A 21258-nucleotide genomic window follows, 5' to 3' on the forward strand; every position below is an offset into this window, starting at 1 on the left:
AGGACGATTTCTTTCTGACTCAAAATAGATTTTTGGCGAGCTGCGAAGCAGATGCAAGCCTATGTAATATCAATTTCCGTTCGTCTGTCCGTCTGTCCGTCCGTCCGGCCGTCCGCGTTCGGATAAAAATGTTGAAGTTTTTGGTTCTAGCTATCTTGGGGGAAAAATAATGCAGTTTACATGTATTATCTCTAAACTTCAATTAGGTTCATATCGTTGCAGTTAATTTTATTATTTTATTGAGGAATTTAATTCAAGGAAATGTAAAAGTTTTTAATTGTTACATGTACATTGTATACCGGTATAACATGTACATGTATGTATACCGGTATAACATGTACACTATGCAATTTGGGATATGCATGAACTTCTGGTTTGATCACAGATCCTAGACACCAGGATAAACGACTGTTCTGAGCTCTAGTACAAAATGCACTCAGTGGACTTGCCTTAATTGGTTCCCGTTGGCGCGTAACCAACGTTCGGTGTTATTATATTTCATGTGACTCAGGAATGTGTTTGAACCAGTCCCATATATCACACATAATAGACCGTATTCCGTTCAAACAAAATGTGGTCTGCACCGCCGCGATTGTATACGGGACAGGGAAGCCTTTTGTTGCGCGAACAATTCATTCAGATGACTGAGGATATAAATTGTTTGAACGAATATACAGTTCCTCCTCCGTTCGCCTTAACATTACTGTGGTCTGCACCGCCCGTTTTCAGCAACTCATAACTCATAGTTCAGACATTGAAGGAGTACTTTCCTCCAGTGAGGTAAGTCAGTTTGGATGGTGTAGTTGAATGGACACATATCGCATGTATAATACAGAAAACTTTCATTGGTTGGGGTGATCATAACGCTCCAGTGATCTCGGGACAACAGACAGCAAGAAACTGAGTACACAATCACTTGGCTTGAGAAAGTCCACAGGAGTGGATGAAAGCTGCCCACTAATTTTCAGGTTGCTAGAAGCTTAAACTACATCATGTACATGTTATATCGCATGTAGTACATGACATGCACCAGCCTATTGTCTGATATAACCAGTTTTGTGTATGCACGTTACGATTTGCAGAATTCTCGACTTTTTGTTTGTTTAATCCAACTTCATTATTGATGTAAAACTTGCCCTTGTGCTGTACGCCAAAGATGGAATTAAATTCATCATCTTCCGGAGTGCATCATCTTTCAAACAGTTCAAACTTAAGGGCGGATCGGGGGGGGGGGTGTGGCAACGGAGGGCATTCCTCCCCCTCCCCCAAAACGAAACAAACCCGGGGGGGGGGGGGGGGGGCCTCGTGCCATATTTTCAATGGGGACCGCTGATAAAATCCTACAATCAGGCACACTATACTAACTTAAAGTGCACAAATGCACCTTTCTCACGACTATTTATTTAGGGGGCGATCGAGACCGCTCATATGTAAGTCACATCCTTACGTTTTGCTAGTGCAATTTTTTTTATGGAATTTCTTCTCTTTTTTTTGGGGGGGGGGGGGCTAGACACAATTCCCCCCCCCCCTCGTAGAACCGCCACTGGAAGAACCCAGAAAACCAATATCGAGAGCGACACTTTTAAGTAGTCGGGCTTAAAAGCCTGACTTAAACAAACAGTTTTGGCCCGGGTTCATCACAGTCATGTTCTAGTAACTGGGCTCCTGTTTGGGAACAATTCACCGCAACAATGTAAAGACATCCAACAAACGAAAAAAAAATGGACTGAAAGTTGGATTCTCTACTGGCTCGCGGGGGACCGACACCGAGGGGTCCTTACACAGAGGGAACCTCACTAGTGCCGGTGTCACGGTCTCACTTCTCCGGCGTGCTGGCTTCTCCGCAGAGGGCCATTTCGCCTCAACACGCATGCGCAAATTGCGCAGTAGTGTACATTTCCGCCAACTTTATTTGTGTGCTGAGTTCTTTGGGGTTGTACTGGTGCACGTGAGATCTTAGGATATTTGTGTGTATACATTACAAGGTAACAGTCGAATCCAGAATCGTGGCGCGCACAACTCCCAAAACATGCAACCAAAAAACTTGAAGGATACACTTTTACTTTAAATATAACCATGGTTGCAAAAATAAAGACAACCACGAACGAGCAAGGAACACAGACCTTGCACAGACCAAGGAGCTCGTTCTTAATTATTCCTCCATGAACACACACACGACGCTGGGTACACAAATCAGAGTGCTTGCAAGACCATGGAATGCAATGACTATACTCCTCTCTATAAGCTCAATAGCTTGACCCACAGGAAGTGTTACATAACACATTATTGGGTGTCCCTCACTGTGTTACATATAATATGGACTTGTAGACTTCAGAACAGCCCGAGGAAAAGTAAGCACAGCGGACACATGAGTATGTATCGTGCTCATGTAACGTGCACTGTAACGTGCTCAATTATCCACCGCGTTCACCCGGAGAATCTAGCACGCCGGAGAAGCGAGACCGTGACACCGGCAGAATACGCGGTAGCTATTTAAACTACCAGCGTTACAGCCAGCACCAGGCATCTCGGTGGAATCACAAACCGCAGCCATCGGCAAAAGCCAAAAAGTAGATTTGCCAAGCAAAAAACTGGTGAGGCATTGCATTGAAAATGCATGTACCAAAATTGCAAGTAGATTGGCCTACTATGTAGCCAAATGGCGAACTGTAACCTCGGACAAATGGGTCCTAGAGGCAATAATAGTATTACTTTATAGAATTTACAGAACAACCTGTCCAGTTGTATCAGCCGAGACAAATGGTATTTTCTCAAAATGAGACTGACATTATTTCGGCTGAAATAATTAAGCTTCTACAGGAGCAATCAGGCAAGTTACCCGCATGCCTGGGGAGTTTATGTCTACAATTTTTATTCGTCCAAAGAGGACGGATCTTTTCGGCCGATTATCAATCTTCGAGAATTGAACAAATCAGTGGCCTATTTCCATTTCAAAATGGAAACCATTCAGTTTGCACTGCAACTTGTACGGCCTCAGTGCTTTATGGCATCAATCGACCTGAAAGATGCATATTTTGCCGTGCCCATTGCAAAAGAACATCGCAAGTATTTTGGCGATTTCAATGGCAGAACAAATTAAAAATGAAACCTCTAATTGCCTCCCTAAGACAGAGAGGCCATGAGTCATGTGATTACATTGACGATTCATTGATGCTAGGTTCAACCATTAACGACAAATGTTAAAGCTCGTCTGACCCCTAGGGTTTATTATCAATGCTCAGAAATCGATTCTAGAACCCACACAGAACATTCAGTTTCTTGGGTTTATTCTGAATTCTGTCAACATGACCATTTCGATTCCTGTCCTGAAAGTACAGAATATCGTTATAGCCATTGATAATTTGATCACGATGCCACAACCAAAAATACGGGACGTTGCACACGCTTTTGGTTTCTTGCGAGATAGCCGTGCCATACGGTGCTTTATTCAGAAGATCCATTGAAATGGATAAGAATGAGGCTTTATCTCTTAATGTCAACAATTTTGAGGCAAGAATGTCTTCATCTGACAGAGCCAAGACAGATTAAAGTTGGTGGCATGCTAATTTACAGTACGCAAATGCCCCCATTCACAGAAATAACCAAGATTTCTTTGTTGAATCTGATGCGTTCAAAAGTGCCTAGGGCGCTCTCTGCGATGGTAAGGTATTAGGCGGACAATGGTCTGCCACAGAGATTGATTTCCATATCAATTATCTTGAGCTAAAGGCATGCTTTTTTGCTTTGCAGTCCCTTTTCAATAAACGCAGGGACATCCACATTCACCTAAAAACGGACAACACAACAATTGTTTCGTATATTCAGTATTTTGGTGGCACACATTCCCTCAGTAAAATGAACTTGCGAGGGATATTTGATTATGGATACGGCTAGATCTGTATCGTATTTGCCTGGGGTTGATAATGTGATGGCAGACTTTGCCTCACGGAATTTCCATGAAGATATAGAATGGAAAGTACACCCAGACATTTTTGCGCAAAATCATTGCGAAATTCATGGTGCCTGACATTGACATGCTTGCGTCAAGATTGAATTATCAAATTCAGCCATATATCAGGGCAACCTGATCCGGGTGCATTCAGTTATGATGCATTTACACTGGACTGATCTGACTACAAAAACTATGCATTCCCCCCCCCCCCCCCTGTCTAATTAGGAAAGCATTGGCGAAAATTGAATTCGATGAATCAATCGCCAGGCCTACTCATTGCCCCACGATGGCAAACACAAGTCTGGTTTCCAAAGATGTTGAAACTACTCATAAACAAGCATTGCCTAAAAGGGCTGATATACTTTCGCTTCCTTCTTAAGGCAGACTCCATCTGTGGCAAGAGCGGCTACAACTGATGGCATGCCATTTGTCTGGGAAAACCTGCAACGTCAGGGAATTTCACAAGATGCTGCCGACATTATCATCGCCTCTGCTTTTAGTGACCAACTTTTAAGACTTGTGATTAGCGGACCTGCCCAACAACGGGGTAACGGCAATATATTTCCCCCAACATACGGTTAACTATTTGTATTATCCACTTCTTGCGTAAATTATGCTCAACTTCGAAGACTCTTGAAGTATCCAACTTTTGTATTTTTCCAACAACGTCAATTAGCCATAAATGGGGAAACATTGACCAACAATTGCGTCATATTTACCCAAAGAATCCATAATCCATAATGCTAAATTTAAAATTTATTTTTTGTATTAGGTTTGTTAGATAATAGGTATATGCACATTTTTTTTAAATTCGTGACGTCACGATGACGTCATCAAAAAAAAATTGCGATTTTCCAAAACACATATAAGAGTCAGTCCGAATGTCTTGAAACTTAGTGGGTCGGTAGGCACCGTTACTAATATGCAAATCCCAAAGTGACGTCATGATGACATCATCGGTTGATTTTTTTATGATTTGTTTAAAAATATTAAATGCTTTATTCCCCTTACAAACCTTTACACTTCCGTTCATCCGTTTGACTTCAAATTTCGTACAACCAAGACTACAATGAAAACGTGTGTACTGACAAATGTTGTTAAGATGACGTCATCGCAGGGCATGTGGCGTCATCATGAAAGTTCATTTGTCAAAGTCTCGTATTGAGAAAACTGTCGGTCCCATTTTGTCACAATTAAGTAGGAACGTAGTCTATACACGTGTTGTAGAGGCAAATTTACCGAGATGCATGATAAACGCCATCAATGAGATTTTATATCAGATTTAAAGTTAAACAAAGTCCATATTTGTAACCAGTCGATGTCGTCTTTCTGATGAACACTGCTGCTTGGGAAAAGCAAGCAGTGCCCTCGTGTGGCAGAAAAGAAATGTTTGCCTTTTCGGTCAAGTTTCCGTATTTTTTTCTTCTCACAACTGGGGGTGTGTGAAATATTTGAAACATCATTTGTCAGACCTGAACATAATAAAGGAACACAGATCTAATTTTGCTTTTTACGAGAATTGATAGAATAATCCAGGGTCTTAATTTTTGATATAAAGTGCACAATCGCGTTACCATTCTTTCCGGTTGAAACAGGAAGTGCCTTATTTTTGCAATTGGTAAAAGAAGTGTACTTGTATCAACGATGTAAGTCTGTGGAAAGGGTGGCTTTTCAAAAATCTGACAAGTGACCTCATGCACTATACCAGCGCACTCTGGTGACAGGTGATCACGGGTCTAGCGATGTAGTCTTAAAAGTGCATCTAAAGAACCATAGGTCCGATTCGATTGAAACGTTGTACATGCATAGCCAGGGACGTGTTATTGATAAAAAAAAATCCCTATGTTCTGTTGCAAACAGACATATATGTCTAGTTTATTTTACAGGTTGTTCGTTGCAAAGTAACAAGAGTACATTCACTGTTTATGCAGATACCAGCAATACTTTATACCAACTTCGTTTGATATAAAAGTATACACGGTATATAAAAGAGTCAGTATTGGGCTATCCCTGCATGACCGATCAAATTCAGATAAAATAGAGCAACAAATGACAATGCTCGCGACTGGAGCGAGGGAACCCAACAAAAGAGTAACTGACAAAGATTGAATATTTCAATATACTAGCCCAACAAGCAGTGGCACAACGGCAAATTTGCTTAAACCCATCCGCCGAGCTCTTGAATAAAAGTTATACAAAATATTCTATATAAAAGCAGCCATAAAATTGGGGCATTGAAGAGATATGGCAATGAACCTCTGACCCGGACTTGAAGCTTCCAATCCTGAGCATTTTGGATGCAATTGGGCTCGAAAGTGGAGCCAGTTTTCCATGTTGTGGAGGGATCGTTTTTCAAGAAGGCTACTTTTCCGCTTTGGGAAAAATAGGGGTCGTCTTCTTTGGGTGAGAATTTCTCGAAAAGTCATTGGTCAACCCACCCAGTAATGAAAAGAAAATGAAAGATGACATTTTGAACATCATTTCTCTGTGCAGCTTAACCGTACGTGAGAGTTCTGTGTATTTTAAACATAATTTTGAAGTATGGGCATTTAGCACTGGTGTCCATGGGAGTTGTCTGCTAATTTTGGAGTCTAGTTTGTTGTGCCATTTTCTGTTGTAGTTTGTTAACTGAAGGCTGAAGGAAGAAAGGGCTCTGAACTTCAGTGACGATTTTGCCTATAAGAGGAAAACAGCAGAATGGCCGAATCAACAGACGGCCAAACATTAAGACTGATCGAGAGGTTGCAACATGTCAGTACGGGAAATACGTCGGGAGATGGAAAGGATACCAACGACGGCGAATCTTCCAATGTAAGTTATTGGTCAACTTCAAGGGCCCATTTAATAGAATGATTTTGGATTGTGCCTTGATGCTTTTGGATTGTGCCTTGATGCTTGTTTGGTTTTCATGCTAATACCCATTTCCATATTCATGGCCAAAATTATGATCCATTACCGTCACAAAAGTCAGTGTATTATAGGTAGGCGCGGAAATCCGGGAATTCTTTGCATTGGCTGATCTAGCTCCCAGACCTATGTTCTTGAAAGTCAATGGTTCTTGAATCTGGAGTGTTGAATGGTAACGCATAGCAACCGATGAAAACTGGTGAAGCAAATGAATAGATTTGTTTATCGGATGACATCACTCCGTCCCAATCTATACAACAATTAAATAGCTTGTGCATCAAAATTTTTGTTTTATGTTTCAAATTTGTTGGTAATTCATAGTTGTTAGTAAGTCAACAAGCATTTTTGTGTTGACTAAAACCTGAAGAGTGTGGCCAGGCAGCAACAGCGCACACCGTTGATGTCTCATAGTATTTCATGCAATCAAAAAATATTTGTGAAATAGTGTAAAATTCGTGTGATCGCCCGTTAATGTTGTTTAGATACACCGGGCAGTGGATAATTTACAGTACAGGTCATAAATATTTATTTTGTATGGGGTAATTGAGTGTAGATAATTCAACGCTTTGTACATGAACAGAACTACGGAGCCCCTAAAGGGACATCCACAATTATCTTTTTTATCTCGTGCGCACGACATATATCTCGTGTGCACGACATCTATCTGGTGCATTAGTGTTATTGTATATTATACAAATATTGAATGCTTGGAGTTGGGGTAGTAAAACTAGCCTCCCGAGGTGATGCATGGACATTTCATTTTCCCGAGGCGAAGCCGAGGGAAAATAGAATGCTTCATGGATCACCGAGGGAGGCTACTTTTACTTCACCACGAGATAAAGCATTCAATATTTGTTTTATTTCACCCACAGATTCTGCTTGGTAATAATATTTTAAATTATTTAAATCTGAACACAGTTAAAATAAACTTCAATTTCATTACAAAATCGGTGGAAAATGTATTTCTCTCTTCCAAACTACCCCTTCGCGAAATGTTTGAACCCAACTCTGTGGCGCACTCTCTTTGGAACAAAACGCGCTGCGTGCAACGCGCAACGCGCACACCAGCATGCATTTGCACACGAATGCCGCGCCGTGGAAATAGTACTTTGGTTGCTAATGGTATAGTATACAAATATTGAATGCTTCGAGTGGTGAAGTAAAACTAGCCTCCCTCGGTGATCCATGGACCATTCTATTTTCCCGAGGCTTCGCCTCGGGAAAATAGAATGGTCCATGGATCACCGAGGGAGGCTAGTTTTACTTCACCACGAGATAAACCATTCTATATTTGTTTTATAACACTTCAACCACAGATTCTGCTTGATTTTAATATTTTAAATTATTTAAATCTGAACACAGTTGAAATAAACTTCAATTTCAATACAAAATTGGTGGAAAATGTATTTCTCTCTTAATAACTACCCCTTCACGAAATGTTTGAACCCAAGTCTGCGGCGTGCTCTCTTTGGAATAATACGCGCTACGCACAACGCGCAACGCGCACACCAGCATGCATTTGCACACAAATACCACGCCGTGGAAATAGTACTTTGGTTGCTAATGGTATAGTACTTTGGTTGCTATGCGCATAGTACTTTTGGCCGTGCACAGAAAAATAGCGAAATTAGAAAGTAACATGTGACTCGCTCTCGGCCAATCAAGACACAGAATCTGTGGGTGAGGTGTTATAATACTTTGGTTGCTACGGGTATAGTACTTTTGGCCGTGCACAGAAAGATAGCAAAATTAGAAAGTATCATGTGACTCGCTCTCGGCCAATCAAGACACAGAATCTGCGGGTGAGGTGTTATAAAATTATATATCTACTGGCATTAGATTTTGTGCGTGCATGCTAGCTCCGTTAATACCTATAAAAATCTCGTTCGGACGAGATAATTATGTCCTGAGCACGAGATTATATATGTCGTGCGCAGGAAATATTATCTCGTGCGTACAAGACATTATGTTGTGCGCACGAGATAAAAACTCGTGCGCACATCATACTTAACTCGTCATAAAACCGGTGACGTCATAAAATGTTAGAATGCCCTCGAGCGGCAGGTTGAAAAATGTTTAAAATGAATAACCAGTTGATGTGTGTCGCGATGTTTGCTGAAAGCACTTTATCTATGTATATAATCAGCTTTATGCTAAGAACAAGTTGAAGGGGAGAAACATTGATGACGTCACCAAACCGGAAGTAACAATGAAAAGACCTTTAGACCTTAACAATTGTTGAAAAATCAACCTTGCGTAAAATTTGCTTAACAACGCTAGATGCAAAGCCTTCGCAATTACAAGGCTGAGAACGTCTTATTTTATGTTAAAGTGTATTTCAAAGAATAGAAAAACCAGGAAAATGGATGTTAAATACCGTTTTCATGAATTTGTATTGTTTACACACCTTTTTTTAAAATTTAAATCAAGCTTCGCCCCCCAAATGGGCAAGATCCAAGATGGGGCCCGATCTTAAAATAATTTGTAGCCCCATTTTGACCCCACGTGCCAAATTCCATGCTTTTAACACAAAGTGCACGATTTGGGCAAAAAAATGAGCTAAGCAGCTTCACTATAAACACATCCATCGGAGTCTGCTTGGGCATGGCGAGGAGAATCAACAAACACCAACAAAAGAAATATAAAGCAGCCGGAGAAAGATCTGACCAATCCCGTAATTTTCAAAAAGCGTGAAAATATGGCAAAGAGTATCTTTCTTTTAGCTGAAGGCTAAAAAGCTGTCAATCATTGAACTGATTGCTCAGGGCCAGGGCCTTATCTTAATTCCCACCCATAGAAAACCTAAAAGTTGACCATCCTTCGCTATTCCCACTCATTCTTCATCATGAGACTTCGTTTAAAAATGGCAGGGAGAGTGAGACCGTCTAACTCGCATCCATTCCAACTGCTGATGCTGATAACCAATCCTCATTGCCTTCCCGTTTAAATCAATCTTGATTCACGTCGGCAATTTTCTTGTTATTCGCCACCAATTCCTTGAACCTTGCAGGCACGTAAACTTTTTTCCCTGAACTTTGCACGCACGAGATATTATGTCGTGCGCACGAGATAAAAAACAACAACTTTTGGATGTCCTTCTAGGGGCTCCGTACAGAACACATGTTTTAGCATTATTTGTTTTGTTTAATTTTTATTGGGCTTTTTTCTTAGACTACTCGACTGTTAATTTATAATTTATTCACCGTTATGAAGTTCTGTATTAATAATTTGACACCACAGGCAGATGGCATCAATATTTGGCAGACGGCTGTTTCCATATTGGGTATTTGTGCCGGTCTGGGTTTTCTAGCCGTCGACGTTCTTGTCGTTAGCACCGGTGAGTGACAAATATAAATCCAAGGTTTTTTTTAGGTTTTTTTTAGTACGTTCCTTTTTTTACTTGTTTATCGACAAACAGCTTGTCTGGACGATAGCAGTGGCGAATATTTGTTCAAAACTTTTTTTTGTGGGTAGTCTTACAGGATTAACTTTTGTACTGTTCATACGCACTTTTGACACCTTGTGTAACAAAAGCAAAATAGCGCCCTCTTGCATGTATTGATGAAAGGATTTGCTAATAATTGAAAAACTACCACTTTCTTGTTACTTTCAATGAAAACAAGTATTAAAATCGTGTATGTATGGTTGCAATACATAGTAAAGTGCACGAAAACAAGGTGAGCTGAACTGTATGTTTCCTTTAATAAATAACTTTTCCTGCACGAAAATATATTTTATTACATGCATTTTGAGCGGGGAAATGCACTTGAATATCCACAAAAACTACGGTTTCTTCCAGTGGTCTCCTCCAACTTCCTTTTTTTTTCTTACCGTTTAGGCCAAAAAGGTTGCCGGTTTCTAGTCTGCGCGCTTCGCCGTAGCCATGCGGGTCGGCAAAATTTTAAAAAGGGTTTTTTTCAATGTAAGATGATGTCTCAAAACTGCCAAACACACTGGTTTGACTGGAATCCCGCTGCTGCACAATTTAAATGTGTTTTTAGATGGATATGCGATCGAGTAAAAGCTTTAGGTGGCCTCTCTGGGCTACAATATATTTTGCACTAAATCTGGCTAGTCTGGCACTATTTGCAAACGAAGTTGTAATTTTGTAATTGTGCGTCTGCATCTGGAAGCCAAATTGAGGGAGTGATAGTTCGAACCACAACTGGAACCTGTAAACGCTTTTTAATTAGCGCTATATGTAAGGGAGCAGACTTATGACCAGCCTTGCAGCTCATGTTCGATGTCGATGTCGTGGTATGGTGTAACATTACCGTGATCTCCGATTTTTGTCGTGTCGGTCGATATCGTATTCTCCAGCCTTATGCCTCTTTTTGAGAAAGCTCCATATACTAGAAACCGAAGACTTTTTTGGGGCCTAAGGGACACTTGCGCACAAAGCCAATAAGGCATAAACTCACTGATTGGTTTTCGATTGTTCAAAACAAATTTTATTGAAATATCCACACACACAATTATGGTATTTCCCAGTGGTCTCTCTTTTTCTTATAAAGTTTAGGCCGCACTTGCGCAAGTAGCTCATGAAGCATAAGATAACTATTTCTTTTGGTTTTAAATGAATGATCTTTCCTGAAGGTTGGGTTGGCTTCTTGCTCTTCGGCCTTTTGTATGCCGCCTTGCTGTACACGTCGATCATATTGGGTCGCTGCTGGAATATGGTACGGGCGAAGTGGGGCAGTGAGCGGCATCCGTACGGCGCTATTGGCCAGGAGGCCTTCGGCGACTGGGCACGGTAGGAATTTTCTTTCTTCTCTCAGAAACTGGAAGGGGACAAATTAGTTGGACTTCGTTTCATGCTCTGAAACGTTTACCCTGAAATAGGTCCTAGGCTTGAATGTTGATGATATTCTTAATCTGCCTTAACCTATGCATGTTAAGGATCATTTGCTTTTCATGTGAATGTTTTTTCCTTTGCTTCCAATAATATGCCACTCAAAATCCAAAGAAAAAATGTTAAAAAGCTAACCTGTTGCAATTTCAGCTCAGTGGATAAAACGCTTTTCGATAAACAAACAAACAATGAATACCATGTGTAACCTTTGGATCACGAAACACAATTTCCTCCATGGAAGTCTTTTTCCCAAAAATCAGTCGATTGACTGGTTGTTGGAAATCACCTATATTTCTTGATTTCTTCTAAAAGATGTATAGAGCCGTGATAGTCTGCTAGTTACAGATATATGTACATGTATACAGTGTAGGTAGAGTTTTAAACACTAACTAGAATAACATTATGGCACAAGTTTTCGAAGCTATACAGCTACTTCATCACATACAAAATGACAGCAAGCCAGACGGAATAATCTCACGTGGCGCTTAGTAGCAGTTCCATCTTTAATCCGAGTAATGTTATTGACAATAATTCAGAACGTCACTTTTGGGATAAATAGAAATGATCCTATATGTCTTTAAACATGGCAATGAAACATTCACTGGTCTCCACCACCGTCCGCACCCAAGTCCCACAACAAAGCCGTAAAATAAGAAAAAAAAACGGAAGTGTATTGACAATGTCTCCCATTACATCATAATCTTCGTAATCTAAAATTGTTATTTATTAATTTTTATCCCTCAGAGGTGTTGTCAATATTTTGGTGGCTGTCGCTTGCTTCAACGACGGTACTGTTTTTCTCATGGGTTTCACTGAAATGATCCTAACGATAGGCGGGCCCGCACTGGAAGGTACTCTGTGCTACTGGCCTCCTGTGTTTGGAGTAATCATCTGTCCCTTTCTGTGGTTAGCTACTCCGAAGAATTTCTGGTTAGTATTCTCAAAGGATTTATTCATTATAAGATTCGTGTGTCCAACCTCTGCTGGAACGTTGCATTTGATCTGGATTTTCCGAGAATTATTCTGAAAACAAGTTCGATCGGAAATATCTCGGAAGCCTGCGGGCCAACGAATTCGTTCGTGTTTGTACATGAGTCACATGGAAGGACCATAGTCTAGGGGCTAGAAGTTAGTTGGTTACGCGACAACCTGCCACCGCGAGAGGGTGCTATCACGACCAACAAATATCATCTCCCACTAGCCCGTGCGTACCTGGATCAACGTCTAGGCCATCTCCTAAACCCCCCCCCCCCCCCTCCGAAAAATGGTGGAAACTAGTGCGCATGCGCGACCTCTGCAGGCAATAATTTTCAGTCCCACACATACTGTACGACACGCAACCAATTAAAGAGCTGGCCAGTTAAGTTGTACATACGTCTTGTTGCATATTTCACATTGCTGGAAGAAATTTAAGAGTTTGCTTCGGAAGTACCATGATTTGTTTGAATGCGCTCTGCATAATATTAGGCCAAACAGTGCGCGCGCATTTCACTTTCAGTAGGACGTGGGTGCATGCAGTGATATTGTTTGGTCTTGACATCGCCCTGTCGCGCGGCGGCTCGCTATTGCTGCGGCGGGTTATCGCATAGCAAGCCGTCTAGCCGGCCGCGATATATATTTGTTTTACACAACTATCTGGAGTACTTTGTGCGCTTTCCTACGGAGCATGGTTTTATTACCAGGCTTGAGTGGAGGCTATTGTTATTCAACTTGGTGCGGATAACGGACTTTATTTCCTTCTTTAAATAAAAATCATCCAGAGCCTCGAATCGGAAAATAAAAAGAACATTGCTGCTATGCAATTAGTAACCGACTGCAAAATAATATTTTTAAGATGAACTCAAAATTGTTGAAAAAAAATAGCAAATTCTGAAGACTACAGAGATTCGTGCGGGTGACATTGGTTGGTCTTGAAAGCATCCTCTCGCGGCGGCTGGTTATTGCTAAGCTGGGTGGCGATTTGTTTTTGTTCCAAGCAAGATCGGACTATATCAAAAGAGGGCACTCTCTCTCTACTTTATGCTACAGGCTTTAGAGAATAAGTTATTTAACAAGGAATAATGTGTATAAATCGCCGACGATTGGTAGCTGATTGGTGGACTGGTTGGAAGTAGTCTTGCCTTCCCTTCCCTTCAGGTGATCCGAGTTCGAATCTCCGTGAGCGTTTTTCACTTCTTCTCATTTTACCTTTTAAATAACTAAAAGGAGGTAGGAATATTTCTCACAAGACGTAAAGCCTATCTTGGGTTTGCGTTCTGAATTATGTATGACTTGGCCCCAACTCTCCTAAAACAAAAAATACGCGCGCCGGGTTATCGTGTATCAAAGCATAACAACGTCTAGCCCCTAGATTAGAAGGAGTGGTGATTTTAATAGTAAAAAGTGACCCCGTGATGACCTTTGACCCCAGTTTGGTCATGTGACATGTTGGTCTATTCATTTGAGAAGATTCGCTGGTTAATTATGCAAGACAACCGCATCCTGACCTCTAGATTTTAACCAATCAGCGGGCGCTTTCTATTTCGGGTCTTCGGTCATTCAGCCGTTGTCACGTCATAGACATGGATAAAAAAAACCTGTGTCACGCGCTCTGTATTATGTTACGCGATATGCAATTATTTTTAAAATTTGTTTCCACCAAAATTGTAGCTATGTAGAAAGGGTTATGGTTATCAGGCTACCAAGCCCCATTGCCCGTGCACTTCCGATAAACCAAACTGTAGTGTTTTTTACCAGAAAAGAAACCGAATGTTGTTTTAATCGTTTTTCCGTTCGACAGGTTGGTATTAGCAGGCGGTTTCTTCGCTATCATCCTGTCTGTGATTCTCGTCATCATGTCAATATTTGTTGCTGGCGAATCCATGTCCAGGGGGACTAGCGACACCACAAAAGGAGCGCATTATGAAGAGAGCGATTTTCTGCACCTCGCTGAAATAGCCGGGACGGTTTTCTGGCTGATGGGACAGCACAGTGTTATTCCGACTTTGCAACAAGACATGCAACAGCCACAGGGCTTCACTAAAGCCATCATCATTGCTGACCTACGTGAGTGCAAGCGTACTTTTATCAACCTCGACCCCAGGGTGTCGATCAGTACGCACCCATGACTACCTAATCTCTCACCCTGGTATTGGATCATTTGCATGTGCAAGATTTTTGAACACGTATGCAAATGAGGAATAGTCTGGTGCCTGCATGTGCGTTACATTATCGTTCGTTTTTGTATGCGGTGTCTGGGGTAAAAACAGTGTCAGCGCGAGCACAGCGTGAGTTACGAAAACACGATTTATTTAATGAAACTGTTACGACCTTATCGAGACAATATGCAAGAAGGCGTGGACGAATGATCGCGAAAAGATGTACTGCACGTTGTGAATAACAACACCAAGTACACGATAAAAATCCATTACTAGCCAATTGCGATATCTAATCAGGATACAGGAAGAAAGTTTCCTATCCAGGGCTTACTATTGGAAACAAGGTTGGAAATAAAGTAAGCACTGGGGACGAGGTTGTACTACAATGTATATAGAACTGGTGTCTTCGTCTGTCTGTCCTATGAATTTCCGGTTGTTTGTCGGTGTTTCCTTTTATTATTGGCGAATCCAGAGTGAGGGATAGAATTGATGACAAGTACGTAATTTCTAGTGATCTCCAAACTTTAACCCACTTAAGCGATTATAAACAAGGTCTTTAATTGTACCTTCCAACAATAAACATGAATGGTTTCCATTGATATTCCCGCATGCGTTATTGGACAGATTTGATACGGGGCTGTCGTTGTTTGCCTTACTTGCTCGTGAACTCTGTTGTTTTTGGATAAATTACTTTTGTCAATTTTGCCTATGCCGTCAGCCACTAATTAAAGGCACCAATTTTCAAAAAAGAGTTTGATCACAGAAACTGACTGGAGCGGGACCATAACGCTAGGATTACGGGCTTCTGGGCTTGGGGCAATTCCATAGTAACTCACGTTGCATTTGGGTCAGCTGGGTCACGTTGCATTTGGGTCCAGACAAAGACTTAAGGGTCGATTTTTTTTCACAGAAGATCCCTTGAAATTAAGTGAGTAAACTATTTTTAAAAAGGCAAACAAAATGTACATCTGTTGGTTTGGCAATAATTTTTCTCTCTTTTATCGGTAACTCACGTAACAAGAAGATGACTTACAAAATTAAATACCTCGCATTTGAATGTGTGAGGATGTATGCTACCATTTCAGTTTTAAAAATTGATCAGGCGCAACACGATCAACATCTCTATAAGATATAAATTTTGGTAACTCACGATATGGTAACTCGCGTTATACAGTTTGTCCGCCCATTTTTGGTACCAGTTGAAACATATGCGAAATTAAAAATCAAACAAAAACTGAAAAACTAAAACACATAATACTAGCACTTGCATTGTGCATGTAAAAACAAGGTGCAATATCTAACTCAACTCCATAATTTTAGCCCAAGAAACTAAAAAAATTTTGAAAAACACAAATGAACTTATATCTTACTCCTTCCATCTCACTGCCACATCACCCAAATGAATGCTGTTCCCTTTAAGATTACCACATTTAAGGTTGTGATGCTTGCAGTTTTGAAGATTTCATAAAAATGTTCAATTTTTCAGCCATTCACGCTTTACATTCAGTATCTCATTGGTACGGCTATTGCGCCGAATTCATTAGCTATAACGCTTGAAGTACAGGCGCAGAAATCCTAAGTAAGCAGTTTCAGTTTCTTAGTACGAGGCCCTACTATTTTGCTTAGCCATATGTTTTCCCTTATTATTTTTCTCAACAAATGTCTGTGCTTAGGAAGCTCCGTTAAACTCCCCTTGTTCTTGTGTATCATAATTATTGCAGTGACGTTATTCCTCGCCCTGCCGATGATGCTGGTCTTGTTCATCATTTTCGGCAACACGCTGACCAACGTGACGGGCACCGCCATCGTCTTCGACTTGCTACCAGTGGACGCCCTCAAGAAAGTCGCTGCTCTGCTCATCTTGGTCAATCTGGCCGGTGGCATCTTGCTGATGAACAACCCACTGTTCCAGTACTTGGAAGAGGTTCTAAATATACCAACAGGTAAGCACATTGACCAATTTCTTTACACATTTCGTGTCCAGTCCCTGTAGTATAAAATCAATGAATATAGCCAATCAAAAAGTAATGGTTGCATTTATCAAGGGACAGCAAACTTGAACGACTTTTTCTGTGGGCCTCATGTCGGCCTTGCGACGACACAGATCAGTCGGCGACTGACTTTTCAGGATCAAGCTGCGTCGACCGTCGGGAACAACTCAGTCGCCGATTTTTTGCGACCTGAGTGTAGCTGCGACGATATTAAGATGATCGGCATCAGCCGGCGCTCAAAAGAATAAACAGTCGCAAGAGTAGAAAATTTCAACTTCTGCGACGTGTTCCGCGACCATCACACGATTTCTCAGTTTTGTGACCTGAGCATTATTTTTGTGCTTGATGGCGACGGTTCCGTCGTGGCGCAAAAAAATCGTTGGTCGACCCGAGGCCGGCTTTAGGTCACATACGCATTCCTGGGCTTCCACAAGCAATAACACGAGCACATATTGGGATAGAAGCAAAATTCCAGAGACGATTGTTAGTAGTGCCGGCTGGCCGAGCCACTAGTAGCTCCAACGAGGCTAGCTCAGATCGGCTTGCAGTTCCAAACTGGTAATTGAACATCCACAAAAACGGTCCAAAATTTTAATGGAATATCCCTCCCTTTATCCCTCAGATTTTAGTTGGAAACGAGTGGTTCTTCGCTCCTCCGTTCTCCTCGGGCAGATCTTCGTCACAGAGACACTGCCTCAATTCACGCTCTTGTCTTCCATCTCTGGCGGATTCCTTACGCCCATCCTTTCCTTTCTAGTGCCTTGCCTCTGCTACCTACGCTTGCGGAAAATATACCAAGAAGTACCCTCGTTTGTATCTCATTCAGTCTTTTCATAATGTTTTCATTTAACTCTTCATTGCATGAAGGCAATTCGATAATCGAGATCTTTATCATAAGTAAATGTTCTCAAAATTCTGTGTTGTTCGTACCAAAATCGTAGGTTTGATGATGATTATTATTTTTACCAACTGTAGCCGTTACAAAATTATGCAGAAATTAGCGATTGAACTATTGTTGTAAACATTCTATCTAAGATGTCTCGCATCATATCCAATTTCAGCAATTTCTCATGTTTTTGTATTTTTATGTCTATGAAAAGCATTTCCTTACAGATCCCTTCTTACACTAGCACGATAATTCAGTGTTAATTATGTCACGTGTGAACGTAGAATATTTTGAACGGGCCTAGGATGAAAGGCTCAAAATTGACAATATTATTTGTAGCCTCAAGTAGGTTTGATTGGTTCATCAAGGTCTTTAGTTGACTAGTGTCACATGAACCGACAGTCCTTACACGTGCATTATTTTCTTTTACCATGCCACTCCAAACAATCATAATCATTTAACTTTTATCTTTCTTTATATATAATTTCGATTGTTCCAGAAAATTCTCCACTCTCGAAACAGTCGTCTGCGTCATCATCATTGGAGCAACTCCTTGCCTCATAGGAGCCATTTTGTTCGGCACTGGGACATCCATCATCCGTGGTGAGACGACCTTCACGGTGCCGTGTTACGTCAACGCGACCCAAGCTAGACTGTGAGAAGAGAGAGCTTTTACCCTTTTTCGCAAGATCGACCCTTTAAACTTTTAACCCTCTTTAAAATTCTGTTTTTGTGTTTTTAATAAAACCTTTGTAATCTTTGTATGATATTACCGACTAATGAAGTTGTATATTTCAGGTAACTGGGACTCTGTCAACAAAACACACTGGGGCTTCCCACGTTTTTAGAAAGTATATTGTCTGCTTTCTTCGACTCAGATTTCTGCAGCATGGAGCTGATTTCAAGGATTAAATTCATTGAAGTTGATGTATACGTGCTTTTTGACTGTGGCACCTTCACAAATATATTGTCAAATTTAATTGATACATTTTTAGCATGCATGAGTTATGAGCTTTCCAATGAGACATCGTACGAAAAAGTCGGCCAATGACAAGACGACTTTTTAATTAAGAGTGGGACACTCCTAATTCGTTCTGAATAGTGTGCGCAATTTCTGAATTGGAGCGCGCTATTTAAAACCACTTTTTATAACTGTATAAAGGCCTGCAAAAGAAAAACCAGCTGTGTTTGTTATAGGATATTATACTCCTTTAAATTCGTTCGGAAAAGAAAATGCACGTATACACACATGATAGTACTGATGTGTTTGTACACACGAAATATACACTTTAGTTAAAAACCAGTTGGCTTTGCAATCAATTCGGCATTATCAAGCAATTGTTAAGTGAATGCTTCTCCGAAATAGTAAACAATAATTCATATGTATTCAAGCATTTGGATTTCTTTAATGCTTAATTTCCTTACTCCAAAGTAAACTAATAACTAGCATTTGCTTATTTTGTTTAATTAATATTTCTCTTTCTGACTGATGTTCTATTTTGTATTTAAGTGTACATAACATGTATCAAGCAGTTGTGCAAGTAAAATAAAACTCTTTCCAAAATTATATGTTATAATTTGTTCATGTTTATGTATACAAATAGTTCCTTTTATGTAACGTTTGGTTCATATTAATATTCTTCTTCTTGCGTGTGAAACAAACAAAAAACAAGAAAGTAGTTAGATCTGTGGGTGCTTGCTGAGAAGCCACTCTCGAGTTGCTGCATCTGCATCAACATCAATCATACCATGGTACTTGTTTGGTGGGCGATAGAGGGGGCACTCGGAGATGATGTGGTCAGCAGTCTGTTGCTCCGCTCCACATTCACAAGCTGGGCTCCCCACCTCCACATGTCAGCATTAAAACGCCCGATTCCGGTGCGAAGCCTGTTGACTTTAACCCGTGCCTGTCGTGGGAGATCATATCCTGGGCAACTTTGGGATGGTATAGGAATATATCTATGCAGATGGTTAGAAGATGACTGCCACTTCTGTGTCCACATCCTAGCTGTCCAGCGGGCCTTTGACTCAGTGGGTTGGATAGTTGACAGTATATCTTTTCCATTTGAGGCAAAGGGGCGCCAGGATTTGAGTCTGGGTTGTGTCTGTTCCCTGCTGATGGCTTGGTATAGGAGGTGATCTGGATCCATGGCGCGTCAGGCCAGTGCCATGCTTGCTGCCTGCCTACGGAGCTCAGCTGGTGGAATGCCTGCAAGCAAAGGAATCTGCTCAACTGGTGTAGGTTGTACGTATCCAGGGTGGAGATAAGGCTCACATCTACCAGGCTGGTGTGTCTGCTCCTACTCCATGCTGGTGCGCGATACTCAGCCGATGCGTACACGAGTGCCAGAGCGGAGGTGCGGAGTGTTGGACTTGCTCCCCATCCTGTGCCCACGAGTTAACGGATGAATGAACTGCAAACCATGACCATTTCTAAGAGTCCAGCAAGATGTTGGTGGCAGGAAAGTGTCCTATCGAGCTTGACGCCAAAAAATGTGGTGGTTGTCTGGAAGTCCAAGCGCCTCTTGTTGATGTACACATCCAGCTCACGTTTTGCTTCTTTCTTAAAGGTGGAAGGCTGTAGAGACTGTCTTACCCTCACTAAGCTTCAGTCGCCACTGTCTCAGGTATAGCGCCAAGGTGCTCATGTCCTCGCTCAGGGTGCTTTCTATCGTCTTCCGCTCTCTGTGTGTTGTCAAGATGACCAGGTCGTCGGCATATCCATACTTATTGGAGATTGTATCAGGGAGGTCATGGATGTCACGTTGAACAGCATTGGAGCCAGGACAGATCCCTATGGAACACCATTTTTGAGCCGGCGTAGCATGCATTGTTGCCCGTCGCTGGTCTTGAGCACGAAGCTGCGGTTTGAGATCAGCTCCAACATTAAGTGTACCATCCGTCTGTCTGGCAGCATCCGTAGCAGTTTGAAAGTCAACTCACGGTGCCATACAGTGTAATAGGCGGCCGTCAGGTCAATGAGTACAGCACCAGCTGTCTCCTTGCCCTCGAAGCAGTCCTCGATGTCCTGAGTGAGCAGGGCTACCTGATCCACGGTTGATCGTCCTTTGCGGAAGCCATGCCTGTTCCCGGGGTAGCTGGGGATCAGTGATGGGATTGATCGTCCGTGAATCATCCTTTCAAGCAGCTTGTATGGAATACACAGCAGTGTAATAGGCCTGTAATTTTTACGGCCGTCCCTGGGCTTGTTGGGCTTCGGGAGGGCGATGACAGTTGCCTTGCGCCAGATTTTGGGGAGTTTACATCTTTCCATCGAGGTAGACAAGTACTGATTTAACCACTCAGTTGCATCATCTCCTACATGTAAGAGGAACTCTGGGTGGATGTCGTCTGGTCCTGGGGCCTTACCCGCCTTCATTGACTTCAGTGCTTCTACCAGTTCTTCTGTGGTGAAGGGGTTGGTAATATTCACATTCCTACCATCAACCTTCCATAGCTCAGCTACTTCTTTTCCGACCTGTCTTGAGAAGTTTCGGTCTGGGTTGGTAAAATGACCATTCTGAAGTAGTTGC

At 41.6% G+C, this 21258-nt stretch overlaps 1 protein-coding gene across 2 annotated transcripts; it reads left to right on the forward strand.

The window, feature by feature from the left end:
• Positions 1–748: 748 nt before the first annotated feature.
• On the forward strand, positions 749–19294 carry LOC119740905 (amino acid transporter AVT1I-like). Of its 2 annotated transcripts, none has more exons than XM_038216380.1 (9): positions 749–780; positions 6573–6763; positions 10100–10196; positions 11456–11612; positions 12456–12641; positions 14491–14756; positions 16570–16791; positions 17462–17648; positions 18225–19294. In XM_038216380.1, exons 2-9 carry the CDS (start codon positions 6650–6652, stop codon positions 18382–18384), a joined length of 1389 nt encoding a protein of 462 aa, XP_038072308.1. In that variant the 5' UTR covers positions 749–780; positions 6573–6649; the 3' UTR covers positions 18385–19294. The 2 variants fall into 2 exon arrangements, with proteins under 2 accessions (XP_038072308.1, XP_038072309.1); XM_038216381.1 differs by lacking the exon at positions 749–780 and adding an exon at positions 2396–2594.
• Positions 19295–21258: the final 1964 nt, after the last annotated feature.

This window comes from Patiria miniata, unplaced genomic scaffold (assembly GCF_015706575.1).
Source record: "Patiria miniata isolate m_02_andy unplaced genomic scaffold, ASM1570657v1 HiC_scaffold_5, whole genome shotgun sequence".
Lineage (NCBI taxonomy): Eukaryota > Metazoa > Echinodermata > Asteroidea > Valvatida > Asterinidae > Patiria > Patiria miniata.

What these genes read in the sequence shown, in the direction of transcription:
- LOC119740905 (XM_038216380.1), top strand. Translation starts at nt 6,650, where the DNA reads ATGGCCGAATCAACAGACGGCCAAACATTAAGACTGATCGAGAGGTTG. An exon ending in GCTACTCCGAAGAATTTCTG is followed by an intron (nt 12,642 to 14,490) that starts GTTAGTATTCTC and finishes TCCGTTCGACAG; the next exon opens with GTTGGTATTAGCAGGCGGTT. An exon ending in GGTTCTAAATATACCAACAG is followed by an intron (nt 16,792 to 17,461) that starts GTAAGCACATTG and finishes TTTATCCCTCAG; the next exon opens with ATTTTAGTTGGAAACGAGTG.